General features: G+C 33.8%; 2 protein-coding genes across 2 annotated transcripts; one reads left to right on the top strand and one right to left on the bottom strand.

The window, feature by feature from the left end:
- Positions 1-35: 35 nt before the first annotated feature.
- On the bottom strand, positions 36-13,854 carry pcm (5'-3' exoribonuclease pacman). Its single transcript, XM_013322529.1, has 32 exons — positions 13,562-13,854; positions 13,127-13,353; positions 12,858-12,910; positions 12,407-12,567; positions 11,967-12,131; positions 11,382-11,664; positions 10,980-11,140; positions 10,599-10,703; positions 10,222-10,276; positions 10,062-10,143; positions 9,332-9,524; positions 8,841-9,014; positions 8,486-8,597; positions 8,170-8,348; positions 7,831-7,994; positions 7,314-7,454; positions 6,935-7,002; positions 6,182-6,396; positions 5,904-6,033; positions 5,481-5,608; positions 5,120-5,301; positions 4,519-4,714; positions 4,081-4,340; positions 3,655-3,798; positions 3,221-3,302; positions 2,834-2,908; positions 2,694-2,752; positions 1,952-2,054; positions 1,534-1,695; positions 1,122-1,225; positions 773-890; positions 36-535 (listed from the first exon to the last, which is right to left on the bottom strand). The coding sequence occupies exons 1-32, from the start codon at positions 13,634-13,636 to the stop codon at positions 446-448; spliced, it is 4,446 nt and encodes a 1,481-aa protein (XP_013177983.1). The 5' UTR covers positions 13,637-13,854; the 3' UTR covers positions 36-445.
- Positions 13,855-14,495: 641 nt separating this feature from the next.
- On the top strand, positions 14,496-17,246 carry Nf-YB (nuclear factor Y-box B). Its single transcript, XM_013322260.1, has 6 exons — positions 14,496-14,623; positions 14,873-14,981; positions 15,612-15,739; positions 15,999-16,211; positions 16,505-16,556; positions 16,858-17,246. The coding sequence occupies exons 2-6, from the start codon at positions 14,882-14,884 to the stop codon at positions 16,953-16,955; spliced, it is 591 nt and encodes a 196-aa protein (XP_013177714.1). The 5' UTR covers positions 14,496-14,623; positions 14,873-14,881; the 3' UTR covers positions 16,956-17,246.
- The last annotated feature ends 12 nt before the right edge of the window (positions 17,247-17,258 follow it).

Genomic DNA, 17,258 nt, shown 5'->3' with positions numbered 1-17,258 from the left:
CACATTCACAAATATTTATTACTGAAGAAAAAGTCATTTATCGTCAACATAATCTTAATTATGACAACATATCTTAAAAGATGTCCTTACAATATAAATTTATATACAAAATGTACAATTAAGTACACAGTCATACAAATAAATTATATTTTTGTGATTAGATTAATAAAGATCATGAATGGAAAATGTTGCAAAACTGGCAACATTTTGAAAATTTATTTTATTATACATTTGCTTCGCGTTTTTTTTTAATCTGACTAACAACATAACTAAGTTAAATTTAGGGGCACGGCTATGCCCCCGTCGAGTCGTGTGACAATGATATCAAAAATTCACTTGTAATTCTTTACTGATCTAATCACTTTGCGTTGTCTTTATAAGATTAAAAATGATTATTATTTATACATATACACAGACGCACAGACATATTATGTATATTTAGACTTTAGTCCATTTGGAAAGGTAAGTTAGCAGCTATCCTCGGTTTCTTCTTTCTTTGCGGTTTCTTTTTCGCATTTTGTGGCTGTTGCGGCGTCTGAAAAAATACTACTGTTAAAAATACAAATAACTAAATTGAACCAAATTTGATATCAGTATAATATTAAATAATAGCTAAAGTTAAGTTAACGTTTCGATGCTAATTTTTTATTTCAGGCGCTGTAATTTTTACAACAGCGTTATTTTACAATAAAAATGATCATTTCAAAAGGCATATTTTCTTAAAAATTACACTTAATAAAGGCAGTTGCATATAAAATATATTTAAACTGACCGGGTCGTCATGTTGCAGCATGTGTTGTGGTTGTGTGGAGTGTTGCGGCACTGGCTGCGCAGGCGCACCCTCCGGATCTCTTCTACTGCTTGTCGGAACACTATTGTTTTGTACTCGTCTGTAAAATACATGAATGTAAACATCCTCGTATACAAAACATAAAATTTATGCGACATTAAAATGTGGAAATATCTACATATAATTCACGTTTAGAGAGCTGAAAGGCTATTTTATTTTTTATGACCCAACTTATACAAAGGTAGCATTTTACGGGATACGTGATATATTTTTTAAATCAAGTATTGTTAGTATTTTCTTTTATGAAATAGTTGCTATACATAATGCTCACCTCTGACTAGTCTGCACTTGCAGAGGCACGAATGGATTGGCGACTCTTTCCGTGTTCTGTGTGCCGCTCGCCGGCTTGCCCACGCTGGGCACTGTTGATAGATTCTGGAAAATGAAAAATTCCGTTCTATAAACAGTCAAATGTGTTTGACAAACAGTTTTGTAATTCGTCGCACTTAATATAGCTTTCATGAATTCCATATAGAACCATAAAATAAATTAGTAATAATGCCCAGTTTTCGTTATTCCAGTCCATTGATTAAATTCAGTGATGGATTACAACTGGAAATATGTAAACCCACCTTGGATTCTACTGTCTGGGTTTGCTGTGTGGAATAACATTTTCGCAGTTGTAATCTAGCGGTGAATTCGATAGGTGGACTGGAATAATGTAAACATCGCGTTATACGTACATTTCCTTGTATCCAGCTGGGTCCTAGGACGATGTTATTGGGGGCCTTGTTCGCGAACACTGGCTGCGGAGGGTGAGGGCGGAACTGCGGGAAGGGTAGGTGCGCCGCTCCGGGCCCCTGGAAGGATTTGGACACGCCCATCTGAGGGAACGGCGGCGGATTCTGGAACAAAAATATATTTCATTATGGTTTTCTGATATCTATATACGATTATTTTAAGGAAATCTAGCTTGTCTATACATAAATACTGACCAAATGAAAACTATTCATAGTATATGTGGGTGCACAATTCTTTTTTTTTATATCAATGTATTATAATATTTTCCTTGATTAGGTCTCTGAAGATCTTTGCTCTACTGTCTGACTTTTAGTAGTCTATATATCTATGTATTTTATGTACTTTATAATAATTATGTACCTTAAAGTTGCTATTAGTCCATTCATTGGGTAAGCCTTGTGGCGGCGGTCGACTGCCACTGATCGAAGGATTACTTTCTTTACGCCAGTTGTCTTGTGTTGTCCTGAAATCACAAATAACTTGATTACCTAAATACTAGGACTGCATATAAATGCTATAGCATATGGATGACTAATCAAAAACTTATGAAATCTAATTATAATAAAAACTATGCTACTTTTTTCTATAATTTTTTATATTTCCTAATCAAATGAAGTAGCTTATTTAATATATCTCAAGCAATTAATGCATTTATTTGAATTTAATATCCCTATCAAAAATAGTTAACAGAATTAGAATTTTTTAAAGATAAGCCTGCAAACATAAATGGATAAATAATAAATAGCATAATATATAATGTTATATACTTAAGCATGTTCGTACATATGTGTTTAAATGTGTATGTCCAATATATGGTGAACAAAAAAACTCGTATGGCAACATTTGTTAGTTCGTTACCAAATTATCTTACCCCAAGAAAAAGTTCCAAAAAGGAACTAATATGCTGCTTGTAAAAATTATAAACGCTTGAAACATTTTTTTTTATTTTTACTTAATTAAAATTATACAGAGTAATTGCAGTTATGTATAATTTATCCAAATAACTTAGAAGTATATAATAGATTATGTAAACACGTGTTGTTATAGTGTATATAATGTAATTATTCAAACTAAAATATTAAAAATCCTAGTTTTTACTTACTTTGGCGGCGACATTGGATTCTTGTCGGATTTTCGCCAGTTGTTTTGTTCAACTGGATTCTGTAGCAGAAAGTTGAACATTAATGCAAAAAAATGTACAAATAAATTATTTAAATGGCAAAATATATAAAAAAATCTTACCTTATTCTTTTTATTGTTATCAGATTCATTTTCGCTTATTTTTAATAAACTTCGAAGCAGATTTGTTGCGTTATCCTGAATAATTAAGATGAAAACAAAATGAATAATAAATCAATGATAGCTTGAAATAAAAACTTTTTGGTCAAATTGTTTTTTTTTATGTTTGAGATAAATTGCTTACAGCTTTCTTTGCACAGATTTGTCGCTGGTTTAAATTTTTGTTTAAAACATATCTTTGTTTTGTCAAAGATTTTAGTCTCAGAAACCCACGGTTAGACTTAAATTATAAGTATTATACATATATTATTACTACTGAAAAACATTTTTCACAGACAGTACTAAAATAAATGTTGTATAGTAGACCATAGGTTTGGTATATTTACTGACCGGAGGGGCACCATTTTTGACAACATTGGGAACCGGTTTATTCTTGTTATCAGCAATCGGCGTCTGTCTGTCTCCCGTCGGACTGCACAACATATTAAATACAATATTATGATAAATAATTATAGACAAACGTAATCAAAGCGAAGCGGAACCAAAGAGTATTCAATTTTTATATAATTTCATATTTTCGTTTGTTCTTGCTACGCATCGCTTTGATTTCGTTTCTCATTTAGCTATCAAGTAATAATAAAAATTAAACAATACTAAAGTATAACAATTGTAAGATATCTTAGCGGCTGTGAACTTGCAAGTCGATGCGGAGTACATATGGTATGCTGGAGTATAGCGGGTTGCGGGGGGAGGGAACTGCACAGCAGGTCTAACTTTCAGGCAGCCACGATATTTGAAAAGAAGTATACAGAATTTGAATATACCTATAGCTGGCGAAGGCAGAGCGATGTTGGTCGCGGCGCAGCAGCACGGGCGCGTTGAGTGCGGCCCACTCCGGCTCTGCGGGCGCGTGCTCGGTGCGCAGCTTGCGACCGTACGATATGTTCAACATCTTCGTGTTTTGCATTCTGAACAACGGTAATACGGGATTAACATTTTATCTTACTAATATTATAAATGCGAATGTTTAGATGGATGGATGTTTATTTGAAGACATTTCCAGAACGACAGAATATGTATTGATAATTCCGCGTTGACGGAGTCACGGGCAATCGTTAGTTTACATAAAAAATAAAACAGTTTCGTTGAAAAAAGCTATTTCAACTAAGACCATATTTATCGTAGCGAAAAATCAATTTTAGATCATGTAATGACACCCATGTCGATATCTATTGACAATTTATACTGACCTATAAAACCTTGCTTCATTGAATCCTTCCTCCACCATACCTCCAGGGAATGGTTTATCGAACATGACTTGGTAGGAGGGCGTGGCGTTGAGTTTGTCAGCAAGACGCACCGTGTTGCAGTCCCCGGGCTGGTACACGGCGGTGATGGTGCCGCGCAGACCAAACGGCACGCTCATAGTGCGGGACACGCACACCACGCGGTCAAACATCTCGTAGTCGGCTTTAGGATCCGGTGATATGTTGCCTTCGTGTAGCTCCGGCTGAAGTTTAATTTTTTTTTTATTAATGTTGTCAAGCAGCCGATAGATGGCGTTTCTATGATATGAAGCAGCTAATAAATGATGTTCTGGTGTTATCAAGCAGCCAATGAACGCTGCCATAAGCTTTCCATCAGCCAATAGATGGCGTCCTACTGCATCAATTGCTCCGAGTATTTACCTTATAGAGAAGGTTCCACTTGACGTGCAGCGTGGGTGTTTTCTCAATCTGAGTGCTCTGCAGCTGCGCGTCCACGTCTGCGGCGAGCACGCGCATCTCCTCCGGCTCCAGCGCCTGAGAGCCGCACGCTCTCCGTGCCGCCTTGCCGTGACCCTGCTCCTTCAGCCAACTCATCACCGCTTGAGGCTTCTTCTCACTGCAAATTATTTATTCATTGAAAACATTGAAGCCCCAATAGCTTAATGGTTAAGGGTACTGACTGCAGATCACTTAGTCGTGGGTTCGAATCCTACACTATTTAGAACTAAATTCTTAGCAAAAGCTTCAGAGATTCTGATGTAAGAAAAATTTAAATAAACTGTGATATTTCAGATAAAATAGTAATAAATAAAAAAAATATCACTGTTCAGGGTTCAGTTCAGCCACTGTTCAGGGAAAAAATAAACTTGGAGTTATTCCACAAAGACATAGACAGAACCCAAATCTCTCTAAAGAAAAAAAGATCTCTTCTAAAGAAAAAAAACAACTAAAGATCTTCAGGAATATAAATAATATGTTATAAGTTTCACGTAAACAATAAATGAATAAACATTTGTCTCACCCGACTTCTCCTGGCCAGAGTTCCTCTTCGAATATGACATTCTTATCATAGTGATACGGCAGATTGTCGAAGATCTCCGGGAATTGTTGCGCGTAAGATTTAACAAGATTAATGCAGCGTTCTGAGTACAGCCACGCGTTGCTCACGGCGCAGCGACGCGTGTAGCCGGATACTTCTTGATTCTGGATATGTATGAACATTTTCACTTTTGTATATGAATGTACCAACAGACTTAAAAAGGGACTATTATACAGATTTCCAGTACATTGGGATATGATTTTTTTATTTCGATTATTATTTTTCTATTTTTTGTGATAAAGATTTAAAAAATGTTCTAATTTATTTCAACGATGTAAAATACCTTTTTGTTGAATTTGAGATTGAGTCCGATATTAAGTTTGTTTTGGTTCTCTGTAGGGAGATTATTCCTTTCTCCAAGTATAACGAGAACAGTGCCGGTGATACGAGATAGCATTTGTGCGGATATACCTGAAAATTATTTAAAAATAAATTCAATTAAATCACTTCTAGATTATTACTTCTATTTAGATTCTAGACTACAACTTCTAAATTAATTTTAAACTTTTTTACCAATAACTATACGATTTTTTGTGACTAAAAGCCGTTTGTTAGTCAAATTGGACATATCAAAGAAAAGTATTATATAATATAAAGAATAGACATAATCTATCTATTTAAAAGTAGAGAAACCAAGAGGAGTGTCTTGTAGGCTAAAGTTACATATTTTATATAAAGGCGAGTTTAATTGATTTTATTATGTTACCACAGGCTGCAGCGGCGTGGTGCGCGGCTCGGTAGGGGCTGGCGGTGGCGCGGCAGCTGGGCACGGGTTCGCTCGCCTCGCGCACCAACACTTTGATGCGCCCGCTGCCCATACCCTCCGACTCCACGATCTGATACACATCAACACAATTGACACTTTCGACTGCCGACAACATATTACACAAACATATTTTATCTATGTTATAATAAAAAAAAGATAATTGTTTCACATACTAAGTTTTTAGACATTTTGCATTGTCTTTTTGTACATGGTCATACCTTAGCTAAACATCCATAGTACTGTCCCTGCGTCAGCAAAAACACCTGATCTCCTGTGGGATAGGCCTCCTGGGGGGTGCAGAACTTGCTGGGGGTCTGAGTGACGTAGGCGCTGGCGGTAGGCACCACGGCCTGCAACGCGTACCCACAGGGCACATCGCACCACTCCGCCTTACGTACCATCTTCGTATTATCTTGGATTATGTATTTGTAACCTGGAACATATGTGTTCTTAAGCCACTTTTCCACTAAACGATTAACGAAATCAGAAATCTAAGGTGGAATGTATATAATTTCCACTAGACCTGGTATAAAAATAACAGTTACTAACAGTTAGTAGGTTTATAGTAAATCCTAGAAGTACTAAATAATATAAAGTCAATATGTCATTGATTACATTCCTTGACCAAGAGCGTCGGTGGCTCAGGGGTCAAGCACTTGACTTGCAATCTACAGGTACTGAGTTCGAATCCCGCTTGTACGAATGTGTTTTTCGATTTCCGATTTACATGTTCGTTTATCCGACGTTCTTACGGTGAAGGAAAACATCGTGATGCAACCTGCACATATCTGAGAAGAAATTCAAAGATATGTGTGAAGTCAACCAACTCTCACTGGGCCAGCGTGGTTAACTATGGCCAATCACCCCTAACTTAGAGCTGGCTCCGAGTCCCTTGGTGATGAATGAATGAATGAATGTCATTGATTCTTTTGAACATGTTTGGATTAAAAAATATGTAAATTTATAAATACCTTTAATATTAACAGCGTGAACTATAATATTGACATCACCCAACTCAATGCCCAATCGATTCATATTACTGAAAAATAAATTATATTTTAAGTAATCGGTTAATTGTAAGTCACTAAATAACTTTGCTATTTAATAACCTATCTATTTCAACGCATATGCAATTACGTCAACGCATATGCAATTGCGTATGTCTATGGGCAACGGTCACTTCGCTATTTCAGCGATTTCAGGTGGCTGCTCGTTGTTTGCCATCTTATGATATTAAAAATATATCATTGTTTAAAAACATACATGACAATATGTTTTTCTATACATGTTTTAATCATAGAAACTTATTGCATAACAATATGCTAGTTATGAAGTACAAATGTAACTTACTGTTCAATAATAGTAGATCGTTCTGATATCCACTGCTTGTGCAAATTGCCAGCGTTCATCTCTGTAGAGTAAGCACCTTGAACTTCTGAATTCTTACCGATGTGATGCAGTCTCATCTTCTCATTTGATACTGATATCACTCTGGAAATTATAATATAAACCACTTAATAAATTACTAGTTACTTACACTAAATAAAAATAAAAGTTTGATCCCTTTGAGTTCCAAAACTACTGAATCAATCGGGATTAAACTTTGGTAAAATGTTTAAGGGTGACAGAGTAGGCTAATTACCTAAAAAAATTTAAAACAAAATGTGAAGTTTACTAATTTTAATGCAAATGTTTAAAAGGATGGATGGATGGATGTTTATTAGAAGGTATCTTCAGACCGAATATATTTATCTTGCTGAAAATTAGCATACTTGCAGAACATACTCTGGAAAAACACAGACGCGGGCGACACCTAGTCTTTTGTATTTTAAAGAAACTGATTAATTGCATTATGACTTTGACATACTTGGCTTTAGTGAGATGAGGCCAGCCAACCCATATGACCTTGCCAAGCAGTTCCCGGGCAACCTGCTCTACTGGAGGCTCCTCCTCTCTTATTATCTCCACAATCATGTTCTCATTGCGAGACGGCTGGTCAAATACTTTCACATGCTTCTTCATCAAGCTCGTCTGAAATATTATGGTTATTTTATTGCTCGATATAAATATTGAAGATATAGGATTTTCCATACTTTTATCATAAATATGCATTATCAATTGATTTTCGATTCGTCATAAATTTTTAAATAAGTAGGATTATAATATAAATCAGTAAATATATATATTTTAGTTTTTAGTTGAATACCTGATACTTAAGATGCCGCATGGTAGGGAAGCCAGGATACAGAAGATCACGCTTGGCATTGGGCAGCATGCCTCTCTTTAGCTGTTCTTCGGGCACATCCAGCTTGGACCTCCACACCAACAGCTCGATAGCGTGGTTCTCTGTTATAGGTGGGAAGTAGGCCGGAGCAAGTGCCACACCTGAAATACCAAAGTCAACAAATATAGGGTAATTGGTATAGTTTTTGGCTCTTATGCAAAAATTTAATTAAAGAAAAAGTTACAGTTATGGAGCTCTCATGTGAATACAAACTGCAAATGATTGCAACAATACATACCTAAGTTAGCAGGTGACCAGTTGTATATCAACATGGGTCCATGACTATTCCTTTTTAATTCGTCTTCAGTCAATCGTTGGTAACAAGGAGCCATTGCTGATAGCAAATTTGCCTGAAACAAAAAATCTTTACTTCTTGCATTCTTTCTGGGATTTTTTTTCGACTAGAGCTTTTGGAATTCACCTTCTCTTAAATATAGTTTTTGTCCTATTTTCACAAAACCTCTCTTTCGCTCTTCTACTCACCAGTATTTCTTGTTAACACACTTTCAAAAGGAATATGCTCAAAACAGCTGTATGTTTTTGTTTTCTTAATTTTTACATTTTTTACAGTAAAAAAATCAAAGTCTCCTTACCTCATCAATAAACGGTATAAGCACAACAGCTTCCCAATCATTCCTCTTGCCATTGAGATCTGTCTCAAAGTGCACAGGGTAATAATGCACTATGGGAGAGTCTTCATCTGTCATTAGATCGTGAAAGGGGGTAGGCAGAAGGTGCTTACTGGCAGCTGGCAACACTGCTAATAACTGCAACACGTAAATTTATTAACATTCAATGCTAGACACACATACGTAGAAATTTTTAAGCAAGGGTACATGATAAATCAGTATTTTTATGACATACAGATTATTTTATTAATCTCTTCTTAATTACTTTATTCACGGAGCCACAAATTTTTTTTTTCTTTAATTCGGGGAAAATTTTCAAATCTGAATTAAATGGGATATATATTAATGAAATTACAAAAATACATGTTATATGAAGAGGTAGAAAGTCTTGTTAGAGCTTTAAATAATTTGTGATTTACTGATTCTCTTATGTTTACATACAAAACAAGCCTTACTTGTTCAAAAGGTTTGAAAGGTTCACCCAATTCAAACTCTATCTTGAGATCTTTGAACCCTTTGATATCGGAGATGTATGGTGCATAGTGGTGGGGGTAGTACCAGCACCAGGAGGGGCAGCCCTTGTAGTAATACCACAGGTTCCATTGAATAGCGCGCACGTAGCCCTCCGCTTGGTCAGCCAACACCTCGCTACAAGAATAAATAAATAACTTTATTATTTTCCCAAATAGGCCGGGGACTGGTGTCCAAACTAGGGTGATACCCTGTGAATTGGATCACCAGGCCCCATCTAGAATAAGATACATTAATAAATTGTACATTCAAAGTTTAATAGACTTAATGTCTATTAAACTTTGGGTATTTATCATAGGTTCCTTAGACAAATGTTTAAAACATATTATCTTTGCTTTGTCAAAGATCATGACATTGTTGATATGATTTACACAGAGATTTCGGTCTCAGAAACCCACGGTCAGTGAGATAAAACTTATTTTAACGTCAGAGTTATCAAGGGATCTCATACAAAAATTACTGTAAATTTATTGCTGTATTCCGAGACTTTAAATGCCTACTTAAACAACAAATTAAGGTAGTTTTCGCACAGTAAGTTTTTTTAAATACTTTTAAAGATATGCCTTTCTCTGAGTTACCATTTAAAATGTCTGAGGTAGATATACATTAAGAACTTCTACATATAAATTAATAAGCATAAAATTAAGTACTTACTCAGTAACTTTGGAGTAGTCTAATTTGTTCATATAATAATCTTTCTTGTGCAGAATAAACTCCATTTCAATGTTTGCTTCCTCTGAAAAGATTTTAGTTTGATTTGTAGATTTACTACACATATTATAGATAAAAACATTTAAAATTAGTTATAACTCACCATCACTCGTTTCTTCGTATTCCTCATCACTATTCATATCCATGTCGTCCATATACTAAGAAAAAAAGATTTTTTTAAATCACTTTTTATGATACAAGCCTTCACTGACATCACCACAATATCCTACCAAAATATCATCAAAATCTGTCTAGTAGTTTAGTTTATGGTATACTGAATTAAATTGAGATCCGTTCAGGTATTCTGTAGTGACCTATGTGTTCTTCCTTGCTACATTCTACATCTATGCTAAATTTCAGCCAGATCCATGCAGCCGTTCTGGAGATACCTTCTAATAAACATCCATCCATCCATCAAACGTAAGCCATTATAATATTAATAAGATCTAGATATAAGTAAGTATTAAAGTAATAAGTTACCATATCCTCCGTGGCTTTGATGAGTGCTTGTAATTCATCATCAGGCTTGTTGGCTTTGATGTCATCTATGTTTACATTGAATGTGTCATCATTGTTTGGCTTGTACTGGAACATACAAATATATATATTGCACTGACCACAAAAATATATGTACAATGATTAATTTATTTATATTTAGCTGCCGCCCGCGACTTCGTCCGTACAGAATAAAAAAAACTTAACAAGTAGCCTATGTGCTATATTTCACCAAGATCCGTTGAGCCGTTCCGGAGATACGTTCAAACGTCCATCAATACATCTAAACATTCGCATTAATAATATTAGTAAGAACACTTCTAAATATAGCTTTAAAAAAGATAATAAAACATTGTCAAATCATACCACTTTTCTTTCATTTTCATTTGGTCTCCGTCCTGTTTTAGCTTCGAAAAATTTCAAATCAGCATATGTGTCTTGAAACTTTTCTTTATCAATTTTAGCTAATTCCTGCAGAAACAGCTCAAATCGAGGTAGATTTAGATCCCCTGCTTCGTTAATATAACCTACAAAATACAATAATTTTACGTCTCATTGTATTTTTCTTAGCCAAGTAAAATGTAAAACTGATATTTTAAAAACATTAAAATCAGGATGTGTATTCATATTTTTCCCATGAAGACATAGGAGTATGCTCAGGTGTGTTTCTTTAGGTTTTCATATTAATTACTGTTTTTTACTTTAAATTAGACAGTCCAAACCACATTTAGTTATTCATAATAATACAAAGTAAGTAACATAACTCACCATCTAATGTTGGCAAAACTGTCATATATGTTTTATATAATATTGGCAATGCATCATTATTTATATGCATATTTGGCAAATTGGGTATAAAGTCATTGCCCACTAGGAAACCCATTAAAACCCAATCATCAACAATTTTCTCTATATCATACTTGAATGGCAAGTTATCCTTGATGTCTATGAACTCTTGGGTTAAATATTCACGAAGGAGAGACAAGTGGAGGAGGTAAAAGTTTGTTTCTTCAGGACTGGTAGCACGTTGTGTTGTTTTACCGAACTTGACCTGTAAACAGACTTCACTGTATCTATTTTTATTAAGTACTAGCTGTCGCCTGTGACTCAGACAGAAATATAAAATAACTTAATTAGTATCCCATATGTTCTTCCAGACTATGCTCTACATCTGAGATAAATTTAAACGAGATCCATCCAGCTGTTCTGGAAATACCTTTAAACAAACATCTATCCATCCATTTAAACATTCGCATTAATAATATTGGTAAGATAGATAAAGACAAAATCGCCTAATTTCCAAAAAAAAAATCCTATGGCCTACATAAACCAGAATTAAGAATTGCTACGAACCTCTTCTCTCAATAGTGCAAAATGTGGTTCATGGGTGCACATTCCTAACATTATAAGATCAGCATCCAAGCCGTACAAACAATGTCTAGTATTAGGATCGTAGTCAGGCTGCGAACGAGCCCAACGTATGTAATCCATAATCTTGTGCTCTCCTTCACCGGGTGTCTGTAAATCAACAAACAATATTGGAACCGAACATTGAAAATATCAAAACATACTGTAGCATATCATTTTGTGTTCATTTTTGCATCACAAATGAACATGAACTTTTTTTGGGAAAGAAAATGTGCAGACGAACATGTAATTTAATAGAATTTGTTATTAACATGGAAAGTTATTTTTATAAATAATAAAGCTATTTTTAATAAAAAAGTATCTTTCAATTTGAATTGTACTTGAATTTTGGCCAATAGGTGATCACAAGTAATAATTTAATTTACCTCATGTCCAGATAGTATTACTTTCACTTTAGCCCAAAGTGGATCTTCAGATATTTGCTTTTTAACAAAGTATTTCAACTGCTCATGTAAGCGTGCCATGAACACCGTACCAGGTGTAATGCAATTGCTGTCAAAACGCTTCTCCGTTGGAAGAATTTCCCCTGCAAGAATTTTACTTATTCAAAAACTGTTAGCCATAATGCGGAGCCAAATATTACAAAAAGCTGCAATTTCGCAAGAGACATTGCACAGAACTCAATTACATATTTATAAATAAATACATAGCCTTTCTCTATGTGTGCTTTGTTCCACCTGTAGTATGATCACCTAGTACCCAGTTGTACAAATATTTACTCATGGCTTACTATGAGTGGCCATAAGGTTTGAATCTTAAAATACTTAACCAGTGGGTTTCATTCTCAGAAAATATATGAAATTCACAACAGAATACCTTTCTCTTTCGCATCTTCTTCCAATTTTTCAGCTTCCCGAGCAGATCTAAATCTACAAAAATAATAATATTTATTAAATATACTACTATATTAACAAGAGAATTTTATGAGCGATTACATTTGATTTCAATGGAATAAATTTGTTACATATGGTGTAATATGTACCAACCTATGTTACACAACATGTTGATAAAAATGTGTTCATATTATAATAAAAAATATAATTAAGGTCCTGAGTATACTTTTATAATTTTCGAGTAATATTTACCTCCTGCCTCTTTGCTGATTCATTTTAGCTCTAGGAGCGACTCCATCAATAGCCATAAAGAACAGCTTCTTAGGCTTTATGATTTGAAATAACATACTAATATAGTGAAATATATCTTGGAAGATTTTCTCCTCGGTGATTCTGAAGTGAGGATTTGAGTCGTCGGGATGAGAACAATTGTGAATTATGCCATTCATGTCCAAATACATATTGTCGAAATCTGGTATCTGTAAAATAAATATGCCTCGTAAATATGTCAACAACTATCCCATCGCACAAAACTATAATAATATTTTTAATTGTATTTATAAGTGATAAATATCACCAAAAAGCAACATCGATTCCCCCGATCGATGTTGCTCCGAAACAAGTCTATTTTTGTTTTGGTAATCATTTTAACTAAAAAATTACTCAGTAATATGGTAAATATTTTACCTGATATTGTTTCACCAGCTCATTCAGGCAAGGATACCTTTCACTGGTATATCTGAAGAATTTAGGGACACCCATTTTAATTGATCTTCCAACCGATCACAGTTGCTGACTTGGATTGTTTCTCCGATGTTTCAGTTTAAAAAATACAGATTCTTGATAACGGTGTACATGAATGTGGATGTGGACACCTATTTACTTTAACTGGATTTATAAAATAAAGGAAAAGATTAATTACTTAAAAATATTAAATTATAAATCATATATTTGATTTTAGTCTGTGTAGCCATGTGCGAAGCAAAGTAATTGAGTAAGATAAGATAGGGATGTGATTTGACACTTTGGATCGATACAATCCATCAAAATTGAGTATCGATGCAACAACTTTCAGACTTTTTGTTTTTGGTGGATGGAAGAAAATCAGTTTTCAGTTGTTACGACATTGAATGGCACATTAAAATTTAAGGATTGCAATTTTTTGACTTTTTTAATTTAATGCTGACATATTTTGAGCAACAGCTACTTTGCTTCGCGTGATTTGCTCCATATATTACTTAAAAAAACACGATACGATACTAGGTGGATCAAATAATCCAATCCAATTTTTAGGAGTGCCTGGGGCATCTCTACAACTTTATTGAAGTTGTGTTTCCTACCAAAGAGTATATAAAATAAAATTGTTTCCTACTCAAAAAGTTGCTCAAAAAGATTACAAAACATAGAGCGGAAACGTAAAATCACATACGGCATAACGTTTAAGATAGCAAATTTTCAATGAAAGTTTTTTTTTTATATTTTTCATTTTATTTTTATGTTTACTCCACAAAGAGTTCTTCTTTTAATTTTAATTGAACATAATTTTTACTTGTGGAATAATGTTATTGAACAATTCACCTCTTTGAGAAAAGATAATTGTGACATATGACAAAGTTGTCAATTTAACAAATATTTTATGGCTGTTTTCTGTTTTGGACCTGCGTTTTGCACCAAAAAGCTAAATAGTTTGGATAATTGGCATTCTGATTGTGTTTATTATCATTTAATTTTGAAATATCTTCCACAAAGGTAAGTCAATATTCAAATATAATTGACTTTCAAAGCTAAAAGTAGTACGATTAAGACCTAGTCTTGATTAGTTACACTATACAAGTTATTCTAGAATTGTTTGCTGAAAAAACCACTGTAAAACGATACTATAATGGTCTGGCTAAATAATGGTGGTGGTACTATAAAGTTCGCACTTGTACAAAATTTTGGAGACAAAAATTGGATGAAAAATACTGGAATAGATTAAAATAAAAGTTTATTTTCTAGACAATAATCATGGAAAGCGACGATCTCGGAAATGAAATAGTAAGATTAGATAATGGCTTTATGGTAGATGAAGAAGAAACTTTTGTTGTAAATTCAGATGATGTTTTGGGTGAGTACAACACACTTGATGAGCTATATCGGTATATGTTTTGTATAAATAGGCAATATATGTAAAATTTAGTCATCTACTTAAGTTGCTAAGCTGCAGATCATCTCATGGTCTCATGTGTGATGCAGATCAATGAATTGGCTTGAAACTCAACTCAATTTGTACTTACACGGATATAATTTGCATTTCAAGCTGCAAGGCATGGTTCACCCTAAGATGTTCTACCATTTTATTAGTCACAAGCATATGATTTGTGACTCTGCAATTGCACAGTTGCACACTTGCACAGTTGTAATAGAATAAAGATAGGCAACGCATATGCAATTGCGTATGTCTATGGGCAATGGTCACTTTGCTATTTCAGCGATCTCAGGTGGCCGCTTGCTCGTTCGCCACCTTATGATATAAAAAAAAAAGAATGCGTAAAGCTGTAAGCTGCGAATTGAACTGTCGAGCTGCAGCTCAATTGTACTAGTCTATGAACTTGAATGTTTGAGTTGGTACACAGCTGATTTACATGCATCTAGTAAAATTGAATTTATAGATTTCGTTAGTTATTATTTTAATTATAACTTCCTTTTAGGATACAATCATAATTAATAGCTATAATTTTAATTCTTATTATTTCAGAGCAAGAAGAAAATAATTCAGATTCAAATTGTGGTGGAAAGAATGTACCGTTGCGAGAGCAGGACAGATTTTTGCCAATTGCCAACATTGCCAAAATTATGAAAAGAGCAATACCTGAGAATGGAAAGGTATGGTCATAATCAATGTTTAAGATTATATAACCATAGAATATTGTGACACTTTCCACACAGTGGGAAAAAGACAAAAATGTGTTTTTTTCATACTTTACCCTTGACTATGGATGTTATACATGTTTTCTCATTATCCCTCTCATTAACTTCGACAGAACAGATAAAAACATTTTTTAAATAGAGATTTTGGTCTTAAAACGAATGACTAACTATTAGTCACAAAATATGATTTTAAACTTCTATATGTAATTCACAGATTGCCAAAGATGCGAGAGAATGTGTACAAGAGTGTATATCAGAGTTTATATCATTTATAACTAGTGAGGCGAGTGACCGTTGTCAAATGGAGAAACGTAAAACCATCAACGGAGAAGATGTTTTGTTCGCTATGAATCAGTTAGGTTTTGAAAATTATGTGGATCCATTGAAGATTTATTTAAAGAAATATAGAGAGATTGTTTTATCACCGGTAAGGGAGTAACAGTAGGTACAATTTTAAAATTAATACAAGTCATGCATTTGATGTTAATTCATAACAAATAAGTTTACTGACGTAATATCTGTACTGACCGTAGTTTCATCCTATTTATTTTTTTGGTAAAACAGTTTTAGCAATGTGTTTTTATAAAGTTATTTTGACTGCAAACTCATATGAATATTTTACTTGTGATGTATATGTTCAATAAGTACCAACTTTGATTTTGCCTAATGGTCATCGTTCTCATTTATTTATAATGTTGGTACTATTTTGTTTTTTTTTAGGTTACAATAAATAAATTGAATAAAGCTTATGTTCTTTCAAGTCATTATCGAGGTAAGTTAATATTAATAATTATTCATTAAGTAAATAAAATAATAATATTTAAAAATAATTAAAGAAAGCCAATAGCGATTTTTTTTGTCTATTTCTGTCTTTGACTGGAAAGCAGCTGATGTGGGTGTTATAGGCTATTATTTATCTGTGTTGGCGAAGTCGCGGGCGTCCACTAGTTGTTGCATAAATATCGAACTTTCATATTTATTTAACAAGTATGAATATGTCCTTAGCAATTGAATTCCAATGTACATATAAAAATAATTTTATTATATTGAAATTCAATGTTATTTTCCAACAGAAGCGTCTACAAGTTTTCCTGAAAATGAAAATGAAACAAAGACAGAGACAGTTCTGTATTCATATCAGAAGGGTCTCGGAGATTTCAATATCAACTAGTGGTTATAGATAAGAAAAAAGTGCGCTGTGAAACTCTTAATGTGGCATTTGTATGTTATATTGTTGTCTCTGTTTTATTCAAAAAGAATGAAAGGGATGACAATATGATTATATGCAAGTCCAAACACAGTGCTTCGACAATCGAACACAGTTGAAGCACAGTGCTTCGAAAGTTGAAGACAAACAAAACACATAAAACAAAGTCATCAAAGTATTGTAACGTGTTTTTTTGTTGCAATTGTCATGTTTGTATTGGGAATTATCTTAAGAAATAAATAAAGGTTTTTTTTATAATAATAATAT

The sequence above is a fragment of the Papilio xuthus genome, unplaced genomic scaffold (genome assembly GCF_000836235.2).
Source record: "Papilio xuthus unplaced genomic scaffold, Pxut_1.1 DF825928.1, whole genome shotgun sequence".
Lineage (NCBI taxonomy): Eukaryota > Metazoa > Arthropoda > Insecta > Lepidoptera > Papilionidae > Papilio > Papilio xuthus.
The sequence above is the reverse complement of the archived record's forward strand: the minus strand, read 5'-3'. Positions and strand labels throughout refer to the sequence as shown.